The 12,621-nt window shown below is 42.5% G+C and overlaps 2 protein-coding genes across 3 annotated transcripts; both read left to right on the forward strand.

Annotated features, from left to right (window-relative positions):
• Positions 1 to 198: 198 nt before the first annotated feature.
• LOC147324272 (fibroblast growth factor 6-like) lies at positions 199 to 7,633 on the forward strand. 2 transcript variants are annotated; one of them, XM_086297929.1, is made up of 3 exons: positions 199 to 1,147; positions 1,719 to 1,826; positions 4,010 to 7,633. In XM_086297929.1, the coding sequence occupies exons 1-3, from the start codon at positions 802 to 804 to the stop codon at positions 4,204 to 4,206; spliced, it is 651 nt and encodes a 216-aa protein (XP_086154055.1). In that variant the 5' UTR covers positions 199 to 801; the 3' UTR covers positions 4,207 to 7,633. The 2 variants fall into 2 exon arrangements, with proteins under 2 accessions (XP_086154055.1, XP_086154056.1); XM_086297930.1 differs by having other exon boundaries at positions 203 to 1,147; positions 1,719 to 1,822.
• Positions 7,634 to 8,279: 646 nt separating this feature from the next.
• Positions 8,280 to 11,155, forward strand: LOC147324273 (fibroblast growth factor 23-like). The gene is made up of 3 exons (XM_086297936.1): positions 8,280 to 9,053; positions 9,365 to 9,468; positions 9,555 to 11,155. Exons 1-3 carry the CDS (start codon positions 8,840 to 8,842, stop codon positions 9,972 to 9,974), a joined length of 738 nt encoding a protein of 245 aa, XP_086154062.1. The 5' UTR covers positions 8,280 to 8,839; the 3' UTR covers positions 9,975 to 11,155.
• Positions 11,156 to 12,621: the final 1,466 nt, after the last annotated feature.

The following is a 12,621-nucleotide window of genomic DNA, read 5'->3' on the forward strand; positions in this document are numbered from 1 at the left end:
TAGCCTGCACTGAAGGCTTGAACCTTGATCTTTGCCGTTGATTGGTGCGAGCTCCCCGCTGGCTCTCTGGCCCAGCTGACATTTCAGTTTAGGCTTAAAAAAGCCTAGATTTGCTGGGGAAAAGTCTTAAACGTGGCAGGAAAGAAGAGCGACCAGCACAAGAGCCCTGTCATTGCTCTCCGGTGACAAGTGGGCCTGTTTTTACACCTTCCTTCTAAATAAGGAAGCGATCGGGTAGACATATGACCACCGACCCAATTTGGGAGCAGCCCGAGTGCCCGTCGCGTCCCATACCGCGGAACGCCAATAAGCTTTCTTCTCTTCCAGTTAGGCAGAAACAGCAGCTATCCCCCTCACATCTCCACAGACCTGCTGTTTTTTCTGCCTTTGCAATAACCCTGCGGGTGAAGTCAGCATGATGTCATCTAGGGATGCGATAGTCTTGGCGAGGTTGAAGGGTTTTTGGTGAGCGCAATATTCTGAACTCTTACCGAGAGAGAGAGGCTGTCAGAAAAGGGAGAGAGAGAGTGAGTGTGTGTGTGAGAGAGAGGGGCGCGGGGGAGCTGCAAAACATGGTAATCACCACCACCACCACCAACATCACCATCACCATCACCTCCAGCTCTGCCGCGCACTCTCCCGTCTCCTCTCCTCGTCTGCACCGGGGCTTGCGTTTCATGCCCAAAGCACTGATCTGTGCTCCAAAAATAACCCTCAGTCAGCATGCCGAAGGAAGCAAAACAAGAAGAGCGGTATTTTTAGGGTCATTAATTTTGACCACGTGGCCCGAAGGTAAACCGGATGGCCGTTGCGCAAAGGCTCCTCGTCAGTATGTCCTGCGAGGCCGGCACGCCGCACTGGACGCTGACCGCAGTGGTTCTCCTGGGCTTTCTGCTGGGGATCGTGTCAGCGTACCCTTTACCGAGCAGCAGGACAAATGCAACTTTACTGGAGAAACGATGGGAGACCCTCTTCTCGCGCTCTGTGCTCGGGATCTCCGGAGAGAAACCGGAGCTGAATTGGGAGAGTGACTATCTGCTGGGCATCAAAAGAGTGCGGAGGCTCTACTGCAACGTGGGCATCGGGTTTCACCTTCAGATCCTCCCCGACGGCAGGATAAACGGTGTACATAATGAAAACCAGTACAGTGAGTTATATCTCCACCAATGTAATGCAATAGACATAAAAGAGAGACGGTCAATAAGCATGGATCTGCGATGAGCAGGCTAGTCTATCCCCTCTATTCATTTGCATGATCGCGTCTCATCCGAGTCGGGGAGAGAACTGAATTTCTTCCACGGCAAAGACAAATCTGTTAAAGCACGTATCCATCAGTACTGAAAACCCCTCTTCCTCCCCCTCCTCCTCCAGCTCAACCATGTCACGAATGTATGGACGCTTTTAGACACAACTTATTTTTACGCAGCCCTCTGAGGGCGGTCCGGGAGACCAATAGCCGTGCACGCCGTGCAATTAGGACAGCTATTATTGCGATAACCACAATGCGCTAAATTAATGCGCCTGGATGCAAATGGAAGATGGGGTGAAAGATGCAGAACAAAGGCTCGGCATGCTGCGCAGCAACCTGCAAGGTTACACCCATAGACGCAGAGAAAGCACAATGCTACAGTGGCAAAACGCACGCACTTAGCCAGGATGCTCCTTTGGTATGTACCTCACTGCTCACTCTAACGTAACGCATCTTTGTCATGTATCAGGTCTAATAGAGATCTCGACGGTGGAGAGAGGAGTGGTGAGCCTATATGGAGTGAAGAGTGAGCTGTTTGTCGCAATGAACAGCCGTGGGAGGTTATACGGAACGGTAGGTATGCACAGTATTTCGTTTATTGTTCAGCACTGTTGGTTAATTGGATCCTGAAATCAGGACGCACTTGGAGCTCGATCCGCCTTTTTTCTGTTTGCCTGTCATAAATTGGAAAGAGACTCTTGCCTTATGTGGCTGCAGGGGAGCTGCACGCTACGGCCTGCGAAACCTATATTTCAGTTTCATCAGGAATTTCTAAAGCTATATTTAAAGCAAGTGTGCGAGGCCTGTTGGCCGATGGGTAAATAATGATGAGGTTAACAGATGAGGGATTTAGATCACAGGGCTGTACCGTGTGTGTGTGTGTGTGTGTGTGTGTGTGTGTGTGTGTGTGGGTCAGAGAGAAAGAGAGCAAGAGGAGGAGGGAAACCCCCCTGGTGACAAGAAACCTGTCAGCACAGTTGAAAATCGATTTTAATGGCAAATGGCGCAGCACACACATGTTGAGAGGCACATGGGCAGCACCTTCCACAGGCCTCCATAATCCTGCCCTTCAAACATGTTCACTTTATTTCTCTTGTTAAACATTTAATTCTACAAAAGACAATCTGTTCTTAAGAGTTTCCTGGCAGTTATTACTCATGACTTTGTTTGCTTGTTCTCCTCAACAGCCTTTGTGGTCTTTTGAAAATATGGATTCAGGATCCAATAAAACAAAATGACTCAGTGTTTTAAAGGCGCTGAAGATGCCTTGAGGTAGAGCAGGTTTTCTTTCAACATGGCAAGCAAGGTGACACATGGAAACCTCTGAGTTTCATCAGGGTTTTTATTGATAGCTGTCAGCTCAAGTCTTTATTTGATATATTTTATATCCTCTGATTCTCTGAGGTTGAGCATTTTATTGCCTGAGGACCTCATCAGATGCTTTATAATTCTTCCTTTTAGTGTTTTGCAACTCCATCATCTCCTCCATTGCTTGACTTGGATAACTGGAGTACTCTGGGTCTTAATCAGAGTTTCAAGCTTGTGCATCTTATTATTGCCCAATGACCTCACATTCCCAATGTGATGGTAGCTAGAGCACAGTTTACATTCCTTTTATTTAGTTCGTCACTGAACTCCTCATCTGCTCAGGAAACACGTGCTTGTTTGAGCTGACGTGATCGGTTTGCTTTTAAGCACATTGATGACAGTTATTAGCTCCGAGTGGTGCGGGAAGGAACATTATGTTTAGTGGAGCCCTGCTGACACATGAATGTGATTGTGGAAAACATATTTGACAGACAGAATGTGAATCACTTATCTGGTCATGAGTGATGAAGCGTTAGCTTGAGAGCATGGTGATGATCTGATAAGAGACTGAATTAGGCCACATGGTCTCTGATGGCGAGTGTGACTGTTGCACACTGTGCAAGTCATGCATAGCCAGCTCAGCACAGCAGAGAAGGGTCAGATATTTCACAGTGTCAGATATTCAAAGACGAGCAGTTTTGTCTCCAAAATTGTTCTTATTTTATTTATTTGAGAATATTTGCTGGAGGTTTTAGGTTTGAAATATTGCATCTCAGAAAGCAATACTTGCAAGATTTGGAATTAGATCAGATTGATAGCAGAAAGTAGGAGCAAGGCCTAGTATGGGTAATAATAAAAACCTGAAACCTTCAATGACTTATTGAGTTTTCAAGTTACCGGCTGACATTAAAAAAGCTCCGCTGGGTGGTTCCACAGAGCTGCAGTGGCTTTTCATTTAGTCAGGACAGCATTTTGGAGTAAAACACGTTTAATTCTTTATAGTTACTAAACACAGTCAGGTGGAAGCAGCCCCTCCCTGAGCCTGGTTGTGCCGGAGGTTTCTTCCTGTTAAAAGGGAGTTTTTCCTTCCCACTGTCGCCAAAGTGCTGCTCATAGGGGGTCATAGTTCATTGTTGTAGGGCCTACCTTACAGTATAAAGCGCCTTGAGGCGACTGTTGTTGTGATTTGGAGCTGTATAAATAAAATTGAATTGGATTTGACATAACTGTTTAAAGTAAATCCAAAAATCATTTTTTGAGTGCACAGCATTGCAGCGAAGTAACACAAACAACTGAAAAAATGATTCTTTAAAACCCACAACAGTGAGATTTCACTGTTTTTATTACTGTTCATTGCTCACAGTCTTATTTAAGCTTCAAACTTGTGTCTCTGTTTGCATTTGTGTCGAGCAGCTCGTTGTAAAGCATGTCCTGTCTCTTTGTCGCCTCCAGACAGTCTTCCACGACGAATGCAAGTTCAAGGAGAGCTTGCTCGCGAACAATTACAACGCCTACGAGTCTCTGGTTTACAGAGGATCCTACATCGCACTCAGCAAGCATGGCCGCGTGAAGAGGGGCAACAAGGCCACAACTGCCATGACTGTAACGCACTTCCTACCCCGAATATGACGAGCAAAAAGTGGCAATAACAAACGTATTTGCACATGTGGATTATCTCCCAGGTAACATAAATACCGTATACTACATACAAACACAAAAAAGACAAAAATGGACTATAAAATAAAGAAACACAGTTATATCTGATAGTATTTATTCAAACTTTATATGTATATTTGGGTAGTTTACTTTGTATTAGAAATGATCAAAAATGCCATTCTTTGCTGCTTTTGTGATTTTCATCCTTTTATGATATGAAGGGCACGGAGAGGCGTCGTTTGTCCCCTCTGGTTTTATGGGTGCTTGCTGGAATTGGTTGAGTTTTTGTCCTGTCGGTGGATGACAGCTCATCTTTTTCAAATGGATTTGTTATTACCTCAAAGCACCGTGTCCCAAGGATGTAGAAAATGTGTGCATGAAATTTTTACACAGAAGAATGCCTGTTTACTTCTAAGGTTTTTTTTGTTTGTTTTTGTTGTTGTCGTCGTCATCTATCAAGGACTATAGACATTTCCCACCCGTTGCATTTGCGTGTCTCTGTCACGGTCAGGGCAACTAGAGCACTTGAAAAAATAACGGTTGTTTTCTTCTTGCTTTGTCATGAGGTGGCGGTGCCTTGAATTCCTTCTTGCGGCCCCCCCTTACCCTTGCATGCGAGAAATGTGGTGCTCAAGTCAGAAATAGGAATGATACGCAAGTCATCACTCCCTCAGACACCACTGGGGGGGCTTTAGCCCAATTCCTAGAGGGCCAGAAGTTTTTTCACTTTATTTTCTTTCCATAATTAGATCAATTTAGTAAGCGAGACTCTACGCTGCACAGGACCCAGTGGAGCCTCTTGTTAAAAAGGAAAGCTGGATTTGGAGTCGCCATCACCTCCAAGGGAGCTTTGACAATCCCGGGGTTCGTTTGAACAGTTTTTGTAGCCGGATCATCAGTCCAAACTGAAAATGTGAATGTTTATGCATTGGCTTTCATCATGTATGCGGATTTGCCTGTTTTCTTCCTTTACATGGCGGAGGGACAGAATATCATAGACCTAACACTATGACGCAAAATACCCTCCATCTCTGCCTACTGTACATTTCCCCCGGTTCAAGTCGGTGCCGTCTGTTGCATCAGGCCTCTTACTCTACACTGCAAAGTTTATGTGACGATGAAGTTGGTTAAAGCAGCATGCTGAGTAAAATTACAGAGCAGGCACGGTCTGCTGCTTTAACTCGAAATAAATCGAGTGAAAAGCGACATTTACTCTCAGTTCAAGATCCTGGGATTTGCAAACGATCCTTACGGTGTCTCCGTTTTTGATATTTAGATAAAGCGGATCGTTTATGACAGAGTTTTTATGCATTCTTCAGATTGGTCACTGAGTCTCACAGGAGAGCGCCGAATATGAGCTGAACCAAAGGGTTACGTTAGTGATGTTCATTCAGGCTTTGCATATACAGCATATCATACTTGAATTTAACAACCTCTCATGCTCCTCTTTCTAATACTGTAATTTTCCATAGTAGAAACGAGAGGGCACAAGAAGCAAACAAAGCAAACGATAGCTAAGATGGACAGAGGAATCACTGAGTGTTTAAGTTGACGAACATGTGGATAATATCGGGTGAAATACCTGCGTGGCAGACTCGTGGGTCTCCTGTTAGTTAATCTTAGACTGGACGGTCATCGCAGGGACCTGAGAATCCTGTGCATCTGAGCCATTTTTGCGCAAAGGTCAGAGGCGTGGGCGATTTGCCCTCTGTGTTATTCGTGTAGCTGCGTTTCAGCCACGTCATTTTTGCTTTCTAAAGTTTAAAACCTGTTAGGCCATTTTCCTGATGAAAACAACGACAGTTCTCTTGTAATGTGCAATGAAAGTACTAATGATTTTCGCAACTTCTCAAGTATTTTAAATGCTGGAAGGAGGTGCTATCAAGCTGGCTTTGACCTTCATTATGCTACGAGTATAAGGCCAGCTCGGTGAAATATGATTAAAAGGAAGTAGCGAGGCACTTGTAGATATGTTATCATATTTTACCTCATGCCCTTTTAAACACTGACAGAATGTCTGTGAGCAATGGTTTATGCGCCCTTTAAGCTCCAGCTTCTGTCTAGTAGCAGAGACGAATGTGTGCGTAAGCACGTATGCATGTGTCCGACTGAGCACACTCCTGTCCTGTTCTGTTTCAGCCAGAACGACTGTAGCGATGATCAATTTACCTTAAGTCGGGAATGACGAGGCATTGTCCAGCCGTGCAAACTGACGCACGGTAGTAACGGAGAGGACAAAGATGAGAGCGACTGGAAGCAAAGCCAGTGAGTTGAGGGATGCGTGCAGCAGAAAAGCGCTGACTGTACAACAGCTATGTAGCAAAAGGCCTCGTGAAAAAGAATCAAACGCTTCCAGGAGAGGGGATGCTTATTTCTGAATACTGTGATCCAAGAGAGCAACTTGAAATGCCCAGGATGTCATGTGTGTATCTGAATACACCACTTATAAGTGTCTGTGGGGGATTTTGCCTTGAGCATCTTATTTGTCATTATGAGCGATCAGCCATCGAAGCAATGATCACATGTAGCTTTTTCTCTTGGCTGACCACATGAGGAAAAGGTCAGAGAGCTATTTTTGCTAATTTATCCAAAATATATAAAAGGTGCGTTTTTAATGGAGCGCAGAAGCAGTTAGCTGACGCGAAAGAATAAAAGCACGTGGTTTTGATGACGAGTAGTTTCTGTACGGCCCTGAGAGACACTGTCAGCACTGCAGGAACAGGAACGCCACAGCAGTTCCTCCAACATGATGCTTTCTGTTGAAATCGATATTGTGCACACACCAACTAAGCTTGGTTTTTACTTTCTAAGACTAAGGAAACATTTACTGTCGCAATTGTACGACTTTTGCATGTTGCTGTTCAGAGGCATAAAAGGTTGTATGATACCGCAGTAACGGAGAAAAGGTCCTTAACCTTTACTTCCTCAAGTCCTCATTATGCATGTAGTGTTCTGAACGGACTAGGTTTGTCTTACCCCTTTGATTAAGGATCCGGATCCAGGTCTGGGTTTTGCCATTGCGCTCATTATATATCTGTTCAGCTGGTTTCAAAACGTGTCGGTTCGTAGGGAACCGGAGGCCTGCGGGCGGCTCTGGGATCAGACTCCCGGTGTGCCACCGGCAGCCTTTGTGTTTCTCTCTCACTTTTCTATTCCTGCACTGAAAGGAGAGTACTTCCTCCGAGTCCACCCCCTCTTTTTTAACATATACCTCACCTTCTGCCTTAGTTCCGATTATTGAAATGATTGTAAATTAGTTTGAAACAACAGACTTCTCCAATCATTTGTTTCTGAAAAATATGATGATGAGTAAGTAAAATAATATATTGCAAATGGTTTTCCTTTTATTTTTGTACGTATGTGCTGTGCACAGCAGTCAACTGTATTCCTGAGACGATAATAAAATACGTTTTTGTAAAATCTGTTGCGAATCTTTTATTTTATTGTGTCTAAGTTACTTCACACGCGCATGACAGGAATGACGGCAAAGACCAGAGAAAATCCGAGAAAATCCGAGTACCAGCGCAAATGTTGAACCTGCAGCCAAAGTCTTTTTCATGAGTCAGTATGTAGCGCCCCCTCCTGGTGAAGAGGAAGGCACACTATGTATGTTTTTGGTTTTTTGCAGGTGTGGAAGCGTAGTTGCAAAGAAAATGGGTCAAGAATACAGCAGCCCTTTATGTTGATCTCATTTAAATTTTAATCTGAAAAAATATCATTTTTCTCCAATTACAATATAAGCAAAAACAAACACTAGCATCAGTTTGAATAGTGTGTGATTTCATTAAAGGCCATACAGTAACATGAATCTTCATTTTCCTCATGAATATGTGACATACTGCTAGTTTATATAGCTTCTGCTATAAATATATGCCATATAATCGCAGATCATCTGCACAATTTTCAATAAACATTACATTAGTATTCAAATGTAATCTTCCTTTGATGTTTGAGTTTGAAAGTTTTTTTTCCATTTTAAATAAACATGAATAAGAATGAGGCCAGGCTTTCCAGGAATAATTACAGGGCGGGAACTCTTGTAAAAGATAACGAGAGCAGCGGAAGTGTGTGCAGTTTAATAATAAGCACAGGATAAATCATTTAGCCTGATACTGTGACGCAACAGAGGGCCAGTCATTAAGAAACGACCAATTTTAGACGAATCTAATTGATCTTTATATAACGCTTTCATAAATGTTACATTTCTAACAACACGTGAGGTCAAGTAACAAGAAATATGAGCAAAAATTGTGAAAACCCGTCATTAATGTCAAAGAATGACCGTCAGTCATTTCTTCTTCTGCACTTTCTTATCTCTAGACTTTAAGCTCTGTGCTAGATTTTGTTAGTTAAACTTGAACACATGAGAAATTTTACTTCCACGTAGGGGAGAAAACTGTTTTTTATGCATGTGTGATGCATCGTGTTTCCATACAGCTTACTTCAATTGCATCTAGGCAACCCTTAACTGCTGCAGCCAAGCTTGGAGTCATTTTGGTAAATGAGTTAGCCAGTTTATTGACCCTCTGTTTAAATAGACCCGTTGGACTTTCTCCTCCTCCAGTAGCGGACCACATACCATCCTGAACATTCGTGCTTTTAGAAGGCCTTTAATTGCCATCGATCATGCAACTGGCTTCCTTCTTAGTCATCCTGATTGCTGGACATGTGTCTGTACCAGTGGATTGTAGGCCAAGGCTCCAGGATTCAGAACAACTAGCTCAACATCAGCAGGGTCGATTGAACGCGGCAACAAATGCAGATCCATCTGCCGGTATGGGACGCTTCTACTCTGTGCTGAATGGATCAATGAGACACAGCATTTACAGCGGCTTTCTGGGTAAGTCTGCATATAAACACACAACTGGAACCGCTTATACAGACAATCCTCTGCAATAATAAAGGAAAATGTTAAGTATGACCGACTTTGCTTACTTGATTTTGAAGAGGGTAAATATCAGCTTTGGATCTGAAAGGAAGTTCAGGAAAATCAGAGAAAAACTGAACCAAACAAAACAAAAAAGAAAGTTTGAGATTAATTCTGTACATTTATAAACTTCAAAATATATTTTCAAATTTAAAAGCAGAATATTGTTAATCAAATAATTTTTCTTGTTACATTTGTTAATAGAAAATGTGCTTTTTTTTCAGTCACTTTGCCTGTGAGAACAGCTTCCAGCAACTTTGTGTCAATATTTGATTTGAGAAGAAAACATTTCATCTGCATGGACTTTAAGGGAAAGCTGTACATATCTGTGAGTATTGTTTTAGATGTTCTTAGTTTGAATGAAGTCACAAAGTGCCAAAAACAGACCATAAACATTTTCTTTCTACCAAACAGAGGCAAAGGGACAGAGAAGACTGTCTCTTCCAGGACATTTGGTTAGATTTAGTAAGCCACCATCATGTGTTTTACTCTACAAGCGGGAGAAGGCTGCTCAGACTACAAGGAGGTCATCTGCGAGTGGCACATGGCGAGCCGCCTGAACACTACTTAGCCCCGCTGAAGAGGCTCTTGAATCCCTCGGTTAAAAGACAGAGAAGGAGCGAAGAGGTGAACCCCTCTGATCCTTTACGAACAGAAGCAAATCCCTCACGTTCTGGAAAAGATCTCAGAGATGCAGATCACGTTAGGCCTGAACAGGCTCAGACAGGCGCTGTGTCTAAAGAGACCATCGCCTCCTGCGATGACCCCCTGTCTGTCTTACAGCCCAACGCGCCTGGAAGCCCTGTGAAGACTAACATTGCAGACCAAGCCTAAGTCGCGCAGCATCACTCATCCATAGAAGATATTTCCCGGGATAAATCTGGCTGACCATTAAGAGCCATAGAAACCTTAGTCCCTTATTTCTAGACCTGGTTGAAAAGGTCTGAAAAGACCTGTTGATTAGAGGCCGAACTGACATCTAAACTCTGCACAGTCGTCGAGGCTGAAGTCGGTTCCAAAGCAAAAGTTTATTGGACACAGATAACAGCCGTCGCTTCAGTGATGCACATGCAGGTGTCTGTTTTTGTTTGTTGGGATGTGAAATGGTTGGACAGTAAAACAGTGTCTGCTTCAGGTCCACAACTAGAATTAGTGGATTGTCTTTTTCAAAATATTAAAACACATCTATGCTATTTATATATGCATATATCTACACGTAAGCAGGTTATGTCTCGGTGTCTGATGCATGGTGTGTGAGCTTCTCACAGGGTGGGCAGCATGTCAGTGCTGCCTGACAGTAACAGTGAGCGGCTTTGAATCTGCTGGTCGTCTGAGGAGTTTGCACCGTCCCAAAAAAGGAAGATCACGTTTCTAATGAACTCAAACGGTGCCTTTGCACTTGTAAAGTCATGCTTTGCTGGGTGGGGAGATACTGACCTTCCTGGAGTTTTTATGGAGCTAACCCTTTTGTATGTACTCATAAACCAAGTTACATCACAGGGGCTCGTGCAGGTCTCCTGTTTGAAGATAATGGTCTGGGAACACTCGACATAAGTTTGGTCCAGTTTGCTGCTGTCCTTTAACCTCTTTGGTGAGGAGAATTTGAACCTCTGGGTCAGATATGTCAATATTTGTTCAAATAATTGTTTAAATCATCCAACAACTCTTGAAGTGTTGCTGAAAAACAGCAACAAGAACAACAAAAAGACGAATGATGCTGTTGTGACTGGGAAAAAATATCTCCTGTATGCAGCTTCCATAAAAATGTCAAAAATGTATCAGGTGCTGGACACCAACAGTCACAGCAATACAAACGTATTTATTTATTGAGCTGTTTTAATGACGTCCTTGCTCGCCTACTGTTTTATTATTTATATATATTGGTTGGTGTATCATTTCTGATGTTAATAAAATAAATTGTAAGTATCTGGAACATCTTTTGCTTCTTGTTTTAAGCAGAAGATGAGTCATTTTCAAACGCACGGCTGAGACATTTCTCATGTGCATTATTGTCAGATTACCAGAGGTGTGGACTCGAGTCACATGACTTGGACTCGAGTCAGACTCGAGTCATTAATTTTATGACTTTAGACTTGACTTGAAAAAATGTTCTAAGACTTGTGACTTGACTTGGACTTTTACACCAATGACTTGGGACTTGAATTGGACTTGAACCGGTTTACTTGAAAAGACTTGATATTTTACCCCAAATATAAAATTTAACATGCATATTATATAGAGATTGAAAATGTGACGTCATTCAGGGGTAAACCGCAAAGGATTCTGGGAACTCGTGGCAAGCGGTACTAGCGCACGCAGGCTTTCAATTAAAATCAGTTATACAGCGATAAAAAGAAACACAAAAATGTCAAGAAGCTGTTGTATTATTAACTGCAATAGCCGGTCACATGACAGCCACGGGAAGCCGACGGGTAAAGAGATCGGTTGTTATCGGATTACGTCGTTGAAGAGAAATTGTTCGAGCCATGTTTCCGAAGTAACAAAGACGCGACGGATGGCCTGGATTTCAGCCATTCAAAGATCAAATATAACGTCCCAGAACACTCCAGCTCACAGGTTAGTCTGCTCCAAGCATTTACACGAAGGTCAGAGTTTTGTAGTAGTTAATACGTCATTTTTCTTAACATAATTGGTGATATAGGTTACAAGCAAGTCTGGCGCTGAACAGAAATTGTCGCGCTATGCTCCTTTATTTATTGTGCATAAATAGTGAATTGTCCTGACACAATATTGCGTTTCGCTTCTGTTATTATGGTACATTGACAAAAACATATGCTTTTATTCACAGGATAAAACAGGTTTTTGTATCACTAATTGCCCAGTGCGATTACAGCAGTGACCTGAAGTTACTAAACTTCATGAGTGTATGCACTCACTCCAAGAACCGTATAATTATAAATATGCATATAAATATGCTACGATGAGATAGCTGACTTCATCTAACTAGCAAATGGTGTCCAGGCTACGTTGGTGATGCAGTTTTTTTAATGTGTATGATATTTTTGTCATGCGATTTTAAAGCCGGTCCTACAACCGCATCCAAGAATAACATGCAGCTTATCTCAGAACTGTCGGTGAAAATTATTCTTGGAGCTAAGTTTAATTGAGCTGCATTTTAAAGAGGTGCAATTTCACAATTTGTGTATATTTTCTAAGTTCACTATTTTGTCATGTGTTGAGAAAAACACAGATTTTAAAATTACATGGTCTAATATTTACATTTAGCATAACTGCAACATTATTTTTTCGTTGTTTTTTTTTTTTTTAAAGACTCGAAAGGACTTGAAATTCAAAGTTTCAGACTTGTGACTTTACTTGGACTTTTACACCAGTGACTTGAGACTCGACTCTGACTTGCCTGACATTACTTGAGACTTGACTTAAGACTTACTTGAGACTTGCAAAACAATGACTTGGTCCCACCTCTGCAGATTACGTCCTCCTCCTCTAAGATGCCTGT

Source organism: Aulonocara sp. 'chitande type north' Nkhata Bay, linkage group LG7, assembly GCF_057382095.1.
Source record: "Aulonocara sp. 'chitande type north' Nkhata Bay isolate Kocher_YH1m ecotype deep benthic linkage group LG7, A_spYH_male_GT1.1, whole genome shotgun sequence".
Lineage (NCBI taxonomy): Eukaryota > Metazoa > Chordata > Actinopteri > Cichliformes > Cichlidae > Aulonocara > Aulonocara sp. 'chitande type north' Nkhata Bay.